At 41.8% G+C, this 13,646-nt stretch overlaps 1 protein-coding gene across 1 annotated transcript in view; it reads left to right on the top strand.

Moving 5' to 3' along the window:
* ITPR1 (inositol 1,4,5-trisphosphate receptor type 1) overlaps window positions 1-13,646 on the top strand; it is a 532,169-nt gene that overhangs the window by 497,321 nt on the left and 21,202 nt on the right. The window contains exon 56 of the mRNA XM_053689365.1: window positions 9,052-9,212. Within this exon, the coding sequence (XP_053545340.1) occupies window positions 9,052-9,212 (161 nt within the window). The remainder of the gene's footprint in view (window positions 1-9,051; window positions 9,213-13,646) is intronic.

Genomic DNA, 13,646 nt, shown 5'->3' with positions numbered 1-13,646 from the left:
TTGGTATTGTAACCCACAAGTAAGGATGAAAACCGTGGACTCTTCATATCTTGTAAAAGAAAAAGAAATTTCTCTTAAGTGTATCCAGTCCACGGATCATCCATTACTTGTGGGATATTCTCCTTCCCAACAGGAAGTTGCAAGAGGATCACCCACAGCAGAGTTGCTATATAGCTCCTCCCCTCACTGCCATATCCAGTCATTCTCTTGCAACTCTCAACTAAGATGGAGGTCGTAAGAGGACTGTGGTGTTTTATACTTAGTTTATTTCTTCAATCAAAAGTTTGTTATTTTTAAATGGTACTGGAGTGTACTGTTTATCTCAGGCAGTATTTAGAAGAAGAATCTGCCTGCGTTTTCTATGATCTTAGCAGAAGTAACTAAGATCCTTTGCTGTTCTCACATATTCTGAGGAGTGAGGTAACTTCAGAGGGGGAATAGCGTGCAGGTTTTCCTGCAATAAGGTATGGCAGTTAAAATATTTTTCTAGGGATGGAATTTGCTAGAAAATGCTGCTGATACCGAAGTAATGTAAGTAAAGCCTTAAATGCAGTGATAGCGACTGGTATCAGGCTTATTAATAGAGATACATACTCTTATAAAAGTGTATTTTAAAACGTTTGCTGTCATGTTTAATCGTCTTTTACATATGTTTGGTGATAAAACTTATTGGGGCCTAGTTTTTTCCACATGGCTGGCTTGAATTTTGCCTAGAAACAGTTCCCTGAGGCTTCCCACTGTTGTAATATGAGTGGGAGGGGCCTATTTTAGCGTTTTTTTGCACAGCAAAAATTACAGACACAGACATCCAGCTTCTTCCTGCATGATCCAGGACTTCTCTGAAGGGCTCAAAAGGCTTCAAAAGTCGTATTGAGGGAGGTAAAAAGCCACAGTAGAGATGTGGCAGTTGTTGTGACTGTTTAAAAAACGTTTTTGTCATTTGTTATTCCGTTTTTGGTATTAAGGGGTTAATCATCCATTTGCAAATGGGTGCAATGCTCTGCTAACTTATTACATACACTGTAAAAATTTCTTTAGTGTAACTGCATTTTTTCACTGTTATTTCAAAATTTGGGAAAATTTGTGTTTCGTAAAGGCGCAGTAACGTTTTTTATATTGCTTGTAAACTTGTTTTAAACTGTTTTCCAAGCTTGCTAGTCTCATTGCTAGTCTGTTTAAACATGTCTGATACAGAGGAACCTACTTGTTCATTATGTTTGAAAGCCATGGTGGAGCCCCATAGGAGAATGTGTACTAAATGTATTGATTTCACCTTAAACAGTAAAGATCAGTCTTTATCTATAAAAGAATTATCACCAGAGGGGTCTGTCGAGGGGGAAGTTATGCCGACTAACTCTCCCCACGTGTCAGACCCTTCGCCTCCCGCTCAGGGGACGCACGCTAATATGGCGCCAATTACATCAGGGACGCCCATAGCGATTACCTTGCAGGACATGGCTGCAATCATGAATAATACCCTGTCAGAGGTATTATCTAGATTGCCTGAATTAAGAGGCAAGCGCGATAGCTCTGGGGTTAGGAGAGATACAGAGCGCGCAAATGCTGTTAGAACCATGTCTGATACTGCGTCACAGTATGCAGAACATGAGGACGGAGAGCTTCAGTCTGTGGGTGACATCTCTGACTCGGGGAAACCTGATTCAGAGATTTCTAATTTTAAATTTAAGCTTGAGAACCTCCGTGTATTGCTTGGGGAGGTATTAGCTGCTCTGAATGACTGTAACACAGTTGCAATTCCAGAGAAATTGTGTAGGCTGGATAGATACTATGCGGTGCCGGTGTGTACTGACGTTTTTCGTATACCTAAAAGGCTTTCAGAAATTATTAGCAAGGAGTGGGATAGACCCGGTGTGCCCTTTTCCCCACCCTCCTATATTTAGAAAAATGTTTCCAATAGACGCCACTACACGGGACTTATGGCAGACGGTCCCTAAGGTGGAGGGAGCCGTTTCTACTTTAGCAAAGCGTACCACTATCCCGGTTGAGGACAGTTGTGCTTTTTCAGATCCAATGGATAAAAAATTGGAGGGTTACCTTAAGAAAATGTTTATTCAACAAGGTTTTATTTTACAGCCCCTTGCATGCATTGCGCCTGTCACTGCTGCGGCGGCATTCTGGTTTGAGGCCCTGGAAGAGGCCATCCAGACAACTCCATTGAATGAAATTATTGACAAGCTTAGAACGATTAAGCTAGCTAACTCATTTGTTTCTGATGCCATTGTTCATTTGACTAAACTAACGGCTAAGAATTCCGGATTCGCCATCCAGGCGCGTAGGGCGCTATGGCTTAAATCCTAGTCAGCTGACGTGACTTCAAAGTCTAAATTACTCAACATTCCTTTCAAGGGGCAGACCTTATTCGGGCCTGGCTTGAAGGAAATTATTGCTGACATTACTGGAGGCAAGGGTCATACCCTTCCTCAGGACAGGGCCAAATCAAAGGCCAAACAGTCTAATTTTCGTGCCTTTCGAAATTTCAAGGCAGGAGCAGCATCAACTTCCTCCGCTTCAAAACAAGAGGGAACTGTTGCTCATTCCAGACAGGCCTGGAAACCTAACCAGTCCTGGAACAAGGGCAAGCAGGCCAGAAAGCCTGCTGCTGCCCCCAAGACAGCATGAAGGAACGGCCCCCTATCCGGAAACGGATCTAGTGGGGAGCAGACTTTCTCTCTTCGCCCAGGCGTGGGCAAGAGATGTTCAGGATCCCTGGGCGTTGGAGATCATATCTCAGGGATATCTTCTGGACTTCAAAGCTTCTCCTCCACAAGGGAGATTTCATCTTTCAAGGTTATCAGCAAACCATATAAAGAAAGAGGCATTCCTAAGCTGTGTGCAAGACCTCCTAGTAATGGGAGTGATCCATCCAGTTCCGCGGACGGAACAAGGACAGGGATTTTATTCAAATCTGTTTGTGGTTCCCAAGAAAGAGAGAACCTTCAGACCAATCTTGGATCTAAAGATCTTAAACAAATTCCTCAGAGTTCCATCATTCAAAATGGAAACTATTCGGACCATCCTACCCATGATCCAAGAGGGTCAGTACATGAGCACAGTGGACTTAAAGGATGCCTACCTTCACATACCGATTCACAAAGATCATCATCGGTTCCTAAGGTTTGCCTTTCTAGACAGGCATTACCAATTTGTAGCTCTTCCCTTCGGGTTGGCCACTGCCCCGAGAATTTTTACAAAGGTTCTGGGCTCACTTCTGGCGGTTCTAAGACCGCGAGGCATAGCGGTGGCTCCGTATCTAGACGACATCCTGATACAGGCGTCAAGCTTTCAAATTGCCAAGTCTCATACAGAGATAGTTCTGGCATTTCTGAGGTTGCATGGGTGGAAAATGAATGTGGAAAAGAGTTCTCTATCCCCACTCACAAGAGTCTCCTTCCTAGGGACTCTTATAGATTCTGTAGAGATGAAAATTTACCTGACGGAGTCCAGGTTATCAAAACTTCTAAATGCTTGCCATGTCCTTCATTCCATTCCACGCCCGTCAGTGGCTCAGTACATGGAAGTAATCGGCTTAATGGTAGCGGCAATGGACATAGTGCCATTTGCGCGCCTGCATCTCAGACCGCTGCAATTATGCATGCTAAGTCAGTGGAATGGGGATTACTCAGATTTGTCCCCTCTACTAAATCTGGATCAAGAGACCAGAGATTCTCTTCTCTGGTGGCTTTCTCGGGTCCATCTGTCCAAGGGTATGACCTTTCGCAGGCCAGATTGGACGATTGTAACAACAGATGCCAGCCTTCTAGGTTGGGGCGCAGTCTGGAACTCCCTGAAGGCTCAGGGATTGTGGACTCAGGAGGAGAAACTCCTCCCAATAAATATTCTGGAGTTAAAAGCAATATTCAATGCTCTTCTAGCTTGGCCTCAGTTAGCAACACTGAGGTTCATCAGATTTCAGTCGGACAACATCACGACTGTGGCTTACATCAACCATCAAGGGGGAACCAGGAGTTCCCTAGCGATGTTAGAAGTCTTAAAGATAATTCGCTGGGCAGAGTCTCACTCTTGCCACCTGTCAGCGATCCACATCCCAGGCGTAGAGAACTGGGAGGCGGATTTTCTAAGTCGTCAGACTTTTCATCCGGGGTAGTGGGAACTCCATCCGGAGGTGTTTGCTCAACTGGTCCATCGTTGGGGCAAACCAGAACTGGATCTCATGGTGTCTCGCCAGAACGCCAAGCTTCCTTGTTACGGATCCAGGTCCAGGGACCCGGGAGCAACACTGATAGATGCTCTAGCAGCTCCTTGGTTCTTCAACCTGGCCTATGTGTTTCCACCGTTTCCTCTGCTCCCTCGACTGATTGCCAAAATCAAATAGGAGAGAGCATCGGTGATTCTGATAGCACCTGCGTGGCCATGCAGGACCTGGTATGCAGACCTAGTGGACATGTCATCTCTTCCACCATGGACTCTGCCTCTGAGGCAGGACCTTCTAATATAAGGTCCTTTCAATCATCCAAATCTAATTTCTCTGAGACTGACTGCATGGAGATTGAATGCTTGATTCTATCAAGGCGTGGTTTCTCAGAGTCAGTCATTGATACCTTAATACAGGCTCGGAAGCCTGTCACCAGGAAAATCTACCATAAGATATGGCGTAAATATCTTTATTGGTGTGAATCCAAGAGTTACTCATGGAGTAAGGTTAGTATTCCTAGGATATTGTCCTTTCTCCAAGAGGGTTTGGACAAAGGCTTATCAGCTAGTTCTTTAAAAGGAAATATCTCTGCTCTGTCTATTCTTTTGCACAAGCGTCTGGCAGAAGTTCCAGACGTCCAGGCATTTTGTCAGGCTTTGGTTAGGATTAAGCCTGTGTTTAAAACTGTTGCTCCCCCGTGGAGCTTAAACTTGGTTCTTAAAGTTCTTCAGGGAGTTCCGTTTGAACCCCTTCATTCCATTGATATTAAACTTTTATCTTGGAAAGTTCTGTTTTTGATGGCTATTTCCTCGGCTCGAAGAGTCTGAGTTATCTGCCTTACATTGTGATTCTCCTTATCTGATTTTTCATTCAGACAAGGTAGTTCTGCGTACCAAACCTGGGTTTTTACCTAAGGTGGTTTCTAACAGGAATATCAATCAAGAGATTGTTGTTCCATCATTGTGTCCTAATCCTTCTTCAAAGAAGGAATGTCTTTTGCATAATATGGACGTAGTCCGTGCCTTGAAGTTTTACTTACAGGCTACTAAAGATTTTCGTCAAACATCTGCCCTGTTTGTCGTTTACTCTGGACAGAGGAGAGGTCAAAAAGCTTCGGCAACCTCTCTCTCCTTTTGGCTTCGGAGCATAATACGCTTAGCCTATGAGACTGCTGGACAGCAGCCCCCTGAAAGGATTACAGCTCATTCTACTAGAGCTGTGGCTTCCACCTGGGCCTTTAAAAATGAGGCCTCTGTTGAACAGATTTGCAAGGCTGCGACTTGGTCTTCGCTTCACACCTTTTCAAAATTTTACAAATTTGACACTTTTGCTTCTTCGGAGGCTGTTTTTGGGAGAAAGTTTCTACAGGCAGTGGTTCCTTCCGTTTAAGTTCCTGCCTTGTCCCTCCCATCATCCGTGTACTTTAGCTTTGGTATTGGTATCCCACAAGTAATGTATGATCCGTGGACTGGATACACTTAACAAGAGAAAACATAATTTATGCTTACCTGATAAATTTATTTCTCTTGTAGTGTATCCAGTCCACGGCCCGCCCTGTCATTTTAAGGCAGGTCTAAATTTTAATTAAACTACAGTCACCACTGCACCCTATGGTTTCTCCTTTCTCGTCTTGTTTCGGTCGAATGACTGGATATGGCAGTTAGGGGAGGAACTATATAGCAGCTCTGCTGTGGGTGATCCTCTTGCAACTTCCTGTTGGGAAGGAGAATATCCCACAAGTAATGGATGATCCGTGGACTGGATACACTACAAGAGAAATAAATTTATCAGGTAAGCATAAATTATGTTTAATGCTTACCTGATAAATTTATTTCTTTTACGATATGACGAGTCCACGGCCCACCCTGTCATTTCTAAGTCAGGTATGTACTTATTTTTATTAAACTTCAGTCACCTCTGCACCTTTGGCTTTTCCTTTCTCTTCCTAACTTCGGTCGAATGACTGAAGGGGGAGGGAAGGGAGGAACTATATATATATATATATATATATATATATATATATATATATATATATATATATATATATATATATATATATATATATATATATATATATATATATATATATATATATATATATATATATATACACACAGCTTTGCTGTGGTTCTCTTTGCCACTTCCTGCTAACTGGAGATTTAATCCCACAAGTAAGGATGAAATCCGTGGACTCGTCATATCGTAAAAGAAAACAATTTATCAGGTAAGCATAAATTTCCTTTTTTACTAGACAAACTCCACTCACCTCTTGGTTTCCTTGGAGGAGCCAACCTGGGTCTGCAGAACACAAGGCTAACCAAGTCCATTAAAGGGACAGTATAGTCAAAATTTAAACTTTCATTATTCAGACAGGACATGTCATTTTAATTAACTTTCCAATTTACTTTTATCATCAAATTAGCTTTTTTCTCTTGGTATTCTTAGTTGAAACTAAACCTAGGTAGACTCATATGCTAATTTCTAAGCCCTTGAGGGCTGCCTCTTATCACATGCTTTTTAAATTGTTTTTCAAAACAGAAGACTTGATAGTTCATGTGGGCCATATAGATAACACTTTGTTCAGGCACAGAAAGTTATTTAAGATTTATCACAACACAATGCTAAAGGCAAGTCAATAGATAATAGTCACAGTCATGTGATCAGGGGGCTGTCAGAAGGTTCTTAGATACAAGGTAATCACAGAGGTAAAAAGTGTATTAATATAACTGTTGGTTTTGCATAACTAGGGAATGGGTAATAAAGGGATTATGTATCTTTTAAAACAACAAAAATTCTATTGTAGACTGGCCCCTTAAGTTATTAAAAAGTGTATTAGGGAAATATATGTAGCAAGGTTAGCCTTAAAGTCTGCAGGATGCGTTTTTAGTTCTGAGAAATAGAAAATCTAAATTTTAGAGCTAAATTAAATGAAAGGGATCAAAATAAATAATGAAAGTACATTTGTTTCTCAAGACATAACAAAACCTTTTGTTACAATCTCAACTAGTTTAATGTCTTTTAAATTATATAAAATAATTTAAGGGACATTGTACACCAGATTTTTCTTTGCATAAATATTTATAGATGATCCATTTATATAGCCCATCTGGGGGTGTTTTTGTAAAAATTTATAGTTTTGCTTTTTTTTAAAAAAAAATAACATTGTGCTGATTTTCAGACTCCTAACCAAGCCCAAAGTTTTAGATGTATACTGATATATAGAGACTTTAGACTGCTTCTGTTTGTATAATGGGTCTTTTCAGATGCTGGGGAGAGGGATGGGGAAGGTTCTGCTCTTAGTTCCTTTCAGTGGGTGTCCCAGGCTAATCCCATCAACAGTGCTAAATTAGGAGCTTCTAAGTAAGTTTTTAAAAGGTTTTATACTGGATTTTATATCAGTATCTGTGCATATTCTTTATAGTAGTGTCTATTACATGCAGTTAAATGAAAATTGGTGTATACTGCCCCTTTAACGTGAGCCACGCGTAGCATAAAGTGAACAAACATAAGGGGCTTTGTCTTTTAAGCCAGACAGAACCTTTTACAAGCCTTTAAAGTGATGTCAAATCAAAGCGTTAAACACTAGGATCAATCATTAAAAAAAAAAAAAAAGTGCTAAACTCACCCTGCCTGTGCCACTGCTCCGCACTAAACTCTGTGGCACCGTCTGCCCAAGGCACATCGCTCTTCTAGCAATGAGTTGACACTTGCACCTCTAAACCAATAGCCGTGCATGTCAGCTGATAGTGTTCTGTATGCTAGCAATTTTTTTTTTTATTGATCGCTTAAACTCAACTTTATTTTTAGTGATGGTAAATCCTAAACGCTCTGATTTGACATCACTTTAAAGGCTTGTGAAAGGTTCTGTCTGGCTTAAAAGACAGAGCCATTTATGTATGTTCACATTATGCTACGTGTGGCTCGCGCTTAAAGGGGCAGTATACACCAATTTTCATTTAACTGCATGTAATAGACACTATATTTTTTTTTTATAATGATCACTTAAATTAAAAGTTGTTTTTAGTGATGGTTAATCATAGCGTTTGTTAAACGCTCAGATTTACCATCACTTTAAGTGAGTCTTTCTGTAATAAAGCAGGTATTGTTCCATCTAGAAACCTGTCCTCAGGCCTAACAGGCCAGATTTTGAGGATATCAGAGAGCTCACAGTTAAAACAATCGGCTTGTTAGTTTACCTGCTGTCACCCAAGGTAATCCTCTAGAAGTATACTACAAAACTTCTCCTGCATTAGTCTGACTACAACAGGTGTACTGCTAGTCTGTATCAGCCTGGGCTATTCCGACAACTGTGTGAGCCAATAGTACTTACGTTGTCCACTTTGATTATTTTAAATACTTTTACAACTCATCCAGTAAGCAAGAGACATTAAACACACAAGACTGAAGCAACTTTGACATGTTGCTTTGATAAATAATTAGTTTGCCTAAAACTCTGTGCTCTGCAGAGGTCTGGGTTTCCTAGCCAGTTCGCTGACTGAATTAAAGGGCCGTTCTAGTGAAAAATGGCAATCTCTAATTCGTTATATCATGTAAAAAAATTTTTTACCCAGGATGTTGCAGGTCTGTTTTAATCCCCCCCATATTGGTAAAACACAAAGTTTAAGTACTGCTCTAGCACCACATAGAACTGCTGGTCCAGAGTGGACACAGCTGGTGAGTCCGTTAGCAGCGGTGCTTGCAAGTGGGTCACTGTCCATCTGGCTGCATTTTATCTTTTTCTGGGAGTGTGTTGTTTTTTGGTTAAGGTCCTGGTCACTACCACCTCCCTTGTACTTTTGCTTCTGTGAGCAGTAACCACAAGAATCCTACTCAAATGCTAATTGCAGTTTCCTTGTCCTAAATTTTCCTCTTTCTAGGCCTTGAACGAGACAAGTTTGACAATAAGACTGTGACATTTGAGGAACATATTAAGGAAGAGCACAACATGTGGCATTACCTCTTCTTCATTGTTCTGGTAAAGGTAAAGGACTCTACAGAATACACTGGCCCAGAGAGTTATGTGGCTGAAATGATCAAGGTGAGCTTACAAATTTCTTCTCATCTGAATTTTAGGTTTCTGAAATTGATTCATATGTTGCTATCCTGATTTTTTTTTTTTTATTGATTCTAAATGTGATGTGAAGAGGTTTCTTTTCTTTTTTTTACTGTTCTTGAAGATAACCCCTTTTCTCCTACATTGGTGTGTCCGGTCCACGGCTTCATCCTTACTTGTGGGATATTCTCGTTCCCTACAGGAAATGGCAAAGAGAGCACACAGCAAAGCTGTCCATATAGCCCCCCCTCTGGCTCCGCCCCCCAGTCATTCTCTTTGCCGCTCTGTACAAGTAGCATCTCCACGGGGATGGTAAAGAGTATGTGGTGTTAGTTGTAGTTTTATTTCTTCTATCAAGAGTTTATTTTAAAATAGTGCCGGTTTGTACTATTTACTCTACAACAGAAAGTGATGAAGATTTCTGTTAAGAGGAGTATGATTTTAGCACCAGTAACTAAAATCCATTGCTGTTCCCACGCAGGACTGTTGAAACCAGAGAACTTCAGTTGGGGGGAACAGTTTGCAGGCTTATCTGCTTCAGGTATGATAAGTCACTTTTCTAACAAGACCTAGTAATGCTAGAAGGCTGTCAGTTTTCCCTTCTGGGATAGGTAAGCCATTTTCTTAGTCTCAGTAACAGAATTAAGGCTTATAACTTGGGCTCTATGCTGGTTGACACTATTGTGGGCTAAGTCGTTTGGTTTTTATCATGTTTATGTGACATTTGGAGTGTTTTGCAAACTTTGAAACACTTTTGGGGAACTTTATTTGCGCCTGGCAGCCGTTTAGACACATAATCTTGTCAGAAAGGCCCCTTCACTTTGGAATGCAGAGGGAGGAGGCCTCATTTTCGCGCCTCAGTTGCGCAGTTACTTTTCACTAGGCAGTTCATGCAGCTTCACGTGGAAGGTCCAGAGGCTTAGAAAAGGACTTCAGAGAGGCTTATTACTGTTGTGAATAACCCCTAAGGAAGGTAAACGCCGCAGCAAAGACTGTGGCAGGGACTGTAGTGTGTTTAAACCGGTTAATTGTTATTTCTCCAACATAGGTGTGTCCGGTCCACGGCGTCATCCTTACTTGTGGGATATTCTCTTCCCCAACAGGAAATGGCAAAGAGCCCAGCAAAGCTGGTCACATGATCCCTCCTAGGCTCCGCCTTCCCCAGTCATTCTCTTTGCCGTTGTACAGGCAACATCTCCACGGAGATGGCTTAGAGTTTTTTGGTGTTTAACTGTAGCTTTTATTATTCAATCAAGAGTTTGTTATTTTAAAATAGTGCTGGTATGTACTATTTACTCTGAAACAGAAAAGAGATGAAGATTTCTGTTTGTAAGAGGAAAATGATTTTAGCAACCGTTACTAAAATCGATGGCTGTTTCCACACAGGACTGTTGAGAGGAATTAACTTCAGTTGGGGGAAACAGTGAGCAGACTTTTGCTGCTTGAGGTATGACACATTTCTAACAAGACGATGTAATGCTGGAAGCTGTCATTTTCCCTATGGGATCCGGTAAGCCATTTTTATTACATAAAGAAAAAAAAAGGGCTTCACAAGGGCTTTTAAGACTGTAGACATTTTCTGGGCTAAAACGATTGATATATAAGCATATTTTATACTTCATAGCTTTGAGGAATTATTTTATTCTTGGGAATTATGTAAAATAACCGGCAGGCACTGTATTGGACACCTTATTCTCTAGGGGCTTTCCCTAATCATAGGCAGAGCCTCATTTTCGCGCCTCTATTGCGCACTTGTTTTTGGGAAGCATGACATGCAGATGCATGTGTGAGGAGCTCTGATACATAGAAAAGACTTTCTGAAGGCGTCATTTGGTATCGTATTCCCCTTTGGGCTTGGTTGGGTCTCAGCAAAGCAGATACCAGGGACTGTAAAGGGGTTAAATATAAAAACTGCTCCGGTTCCGTTATTTTAAGGGTTAAAGCTTTCAAATTTGGTGTCCAATACTTTTAAGGCTTTAAGACACTGTGGTGAAATTTTGGTGAATTTTGAACAATTCCTTCATACTTTTTCACATTTGCAGTAATAAAGTGTGTTCAGTTTAAAATTTAAAGTGACAGTAACGGTTTTATTTTAAAACGTTTTTTGTACTTTGTTATCAAGTTTATGCCTGTTTAACATTTCTGAACTACCAGATAGACTGTGTTCTGTATGTGGGGAAGCCAAGGTTCCTTCTCATTTAAATAGATGTGATTTATGTGACACAAAATTTAGAGAAAATGATGCCCAAGATGATTCCTCAAGTGAGGGGAGTAAGCATGGTACTGCATCATCCCCTCATTCGTCTACACCAGTCTTGCCCACACAGGAGGCCCCTAGTACATCTAGTGCGCCAATACTCCTTACTATGCAACAATTAACGGCTGTAATGGATAATTCTATCAAAAACATTTTAGCCAAAATGCCCACTTATCAGCGAAAGCGCGACTGCTCTGTTTTAGAAAATACTGAAGAGCATGAGGACGCTGATGATATTGGTTCTGAAGTGCCCCTACACAAGTCTGAGGGGGCCAGGGAGGTTTTGTCTGAGGGAGAAATTTCAGATTCAGGGAAAATTTCTCAACAAGCTGAACCTGATGTGATTACATTTAAATTTAAATTGGAACATCTCCGCGCCCTGCTTAAGGAGGTGTTATCTACTCTGGATGATTGTGAGAATTTGGTCATTCCAGAGAAATTATGTAAAATGGACAAGTTCCTAGAGGTCCCGGGGCCCCCCGAAGCTTTTCCTATACCCAAGCGGGTGGCGGACATTGTAAATAAAGAATGGGAAAGGCCCGGCATACCTTTCGTCCCTCCCCCTATATTTAAGAAATTGTTTCCTATGGTCGACCCCAGAAAGGACTTGTGGCAGACAGTCCCCAAGGTCGAGGGGGCGGTTTCTACTCTAAACAAACGCACCACTATACCCATAGAAGATAGTTGTGCTTTCAAAGATCCTATGGATAAAAAATTAGAGGGTTTGCTTAAAAAGATGTTTGTTCAGCAAGGTTACCTTCTACAACCAATTTCATGCATTGTTCCTGTCACTACAGCAGCGTGTTTCTGGTTCGATGAACTAGAAAAGGCGCTCAATAAAGATTCTTCTTATGAGGAGATTTTGGACAGAATTCATGCTCTCAAATTGGCTAACTCTTTCACCCTAGACGCCACTTTGCAATTAGCTAGATTAGCGGCGAAAAATTCTGGGTTTGCTATTGTGGCGCGCAGAGCGCTTTGGCTAAAATCTTGGTCAGCGGATGCGTCTTCCAAGAACAAATTGCTTAACATTCCTTTCAAGGGGGAAAACGCTGTTTGGCCCTGACTTGAAAGAGATTATTTCTGATATCACTGGGGGCAAGGGCCACGCCCTTCCTCAGGATAGGTCTTTCAAGGCCAAAAATAAACCTAATTTTCGTCCCTTTCGCAGAAACGGACCAGCCCCAAGTGCTACGTCCTCTAAGCAAGAGGGTAATACTTCTCAAGCCAAGCCAGCCTGGAGGCCAATGCAAGGCTGGAACAAAGGTAAGCAGGCCAAGAAACCTGCCACTGCTACCAAGACAGCATGAGATGTTGGCCCCCGATCCGGGACCGGATCTGGTGGGGGGCAGACTCTCTCTCTTCGCTCAGGCTTGGGCAAGAGATATTCTGGATCCTTGGGCGCTAGAAATAGTCTCCCAAGGTTATCTTCTGGAATTCAAGGGGCTTCCCCCAAGGGGGAGGTTCCACAGGTCTCAATTGTCTTCAGACCACATAAAAAAACAGGCATTCTTACATTGTGTAGAAGACCTGTTAAAAATGGGAGTGATTCATCCTGTTCCATTAGGAGAACAAGGGATGGGGTTCTACTCCAATCTGTTCGTAGTTCCCAAAAAAGAGGGAACATTCAGACCAATCTTAGATCTCAAGATCCTAAACAAGTTTCTCAAGGTTCCATCGTTCAAAATGGAAACCATTCGAACAATTCTTCCTTCCATCCAGGAAGGTCAATTCATGACCACGGTGGATTTAAAGGATGCGTATCTACATATTCCTATCCACAAGGAACATCATCGGTTCCTAAGGTTCGCATTTCTGGACAAGCATTTCCAGTTTGTGGCACTTCCGTTCGGATTAGCCACTGCTCCAAGAATTTTCACAAAGGTACTAGGGTCCCTTCTAGCGGTGCTAAGACCAAGGGGCATTGCAGTAGTACCTTACTTGGACGACATACTGATTCAAGCGTCGTCCCTTCCACAAGCAAAGGCTCACACGGACATTGTCCTGGCCTTTCTCCAATCTCACGGGTGGAAAGTGAACGTAGAAAAAAGTTCTCTATCTCCATCAACAAGGGTTCCCTTCTTGGGAACAGTAATAGACTCCTTAGAAATGAGGATCTTTCTGACAGAGGCCAGAAAATCAAAACTTCTAAACTCTTGTCA

This window comes from Bombina bombina, chromosome 7 (assembly GCF_027579735.1).
Source record: "Bombina bombina isolate aBomBom1 chromosome 7, aBomBom1.pri, whole genome shotgun sequence".
Taxonomy (NCBI): Eukaryota; Metazoa; Chordata; class Amphibia; order Anura; family Bombinatoridae; genus Bombina; species Bombina bombina.
Note: the sequence above shows the minus strand (reverse complement) of the source record. Positions and strands in the feature narration are given on the sequence as shown.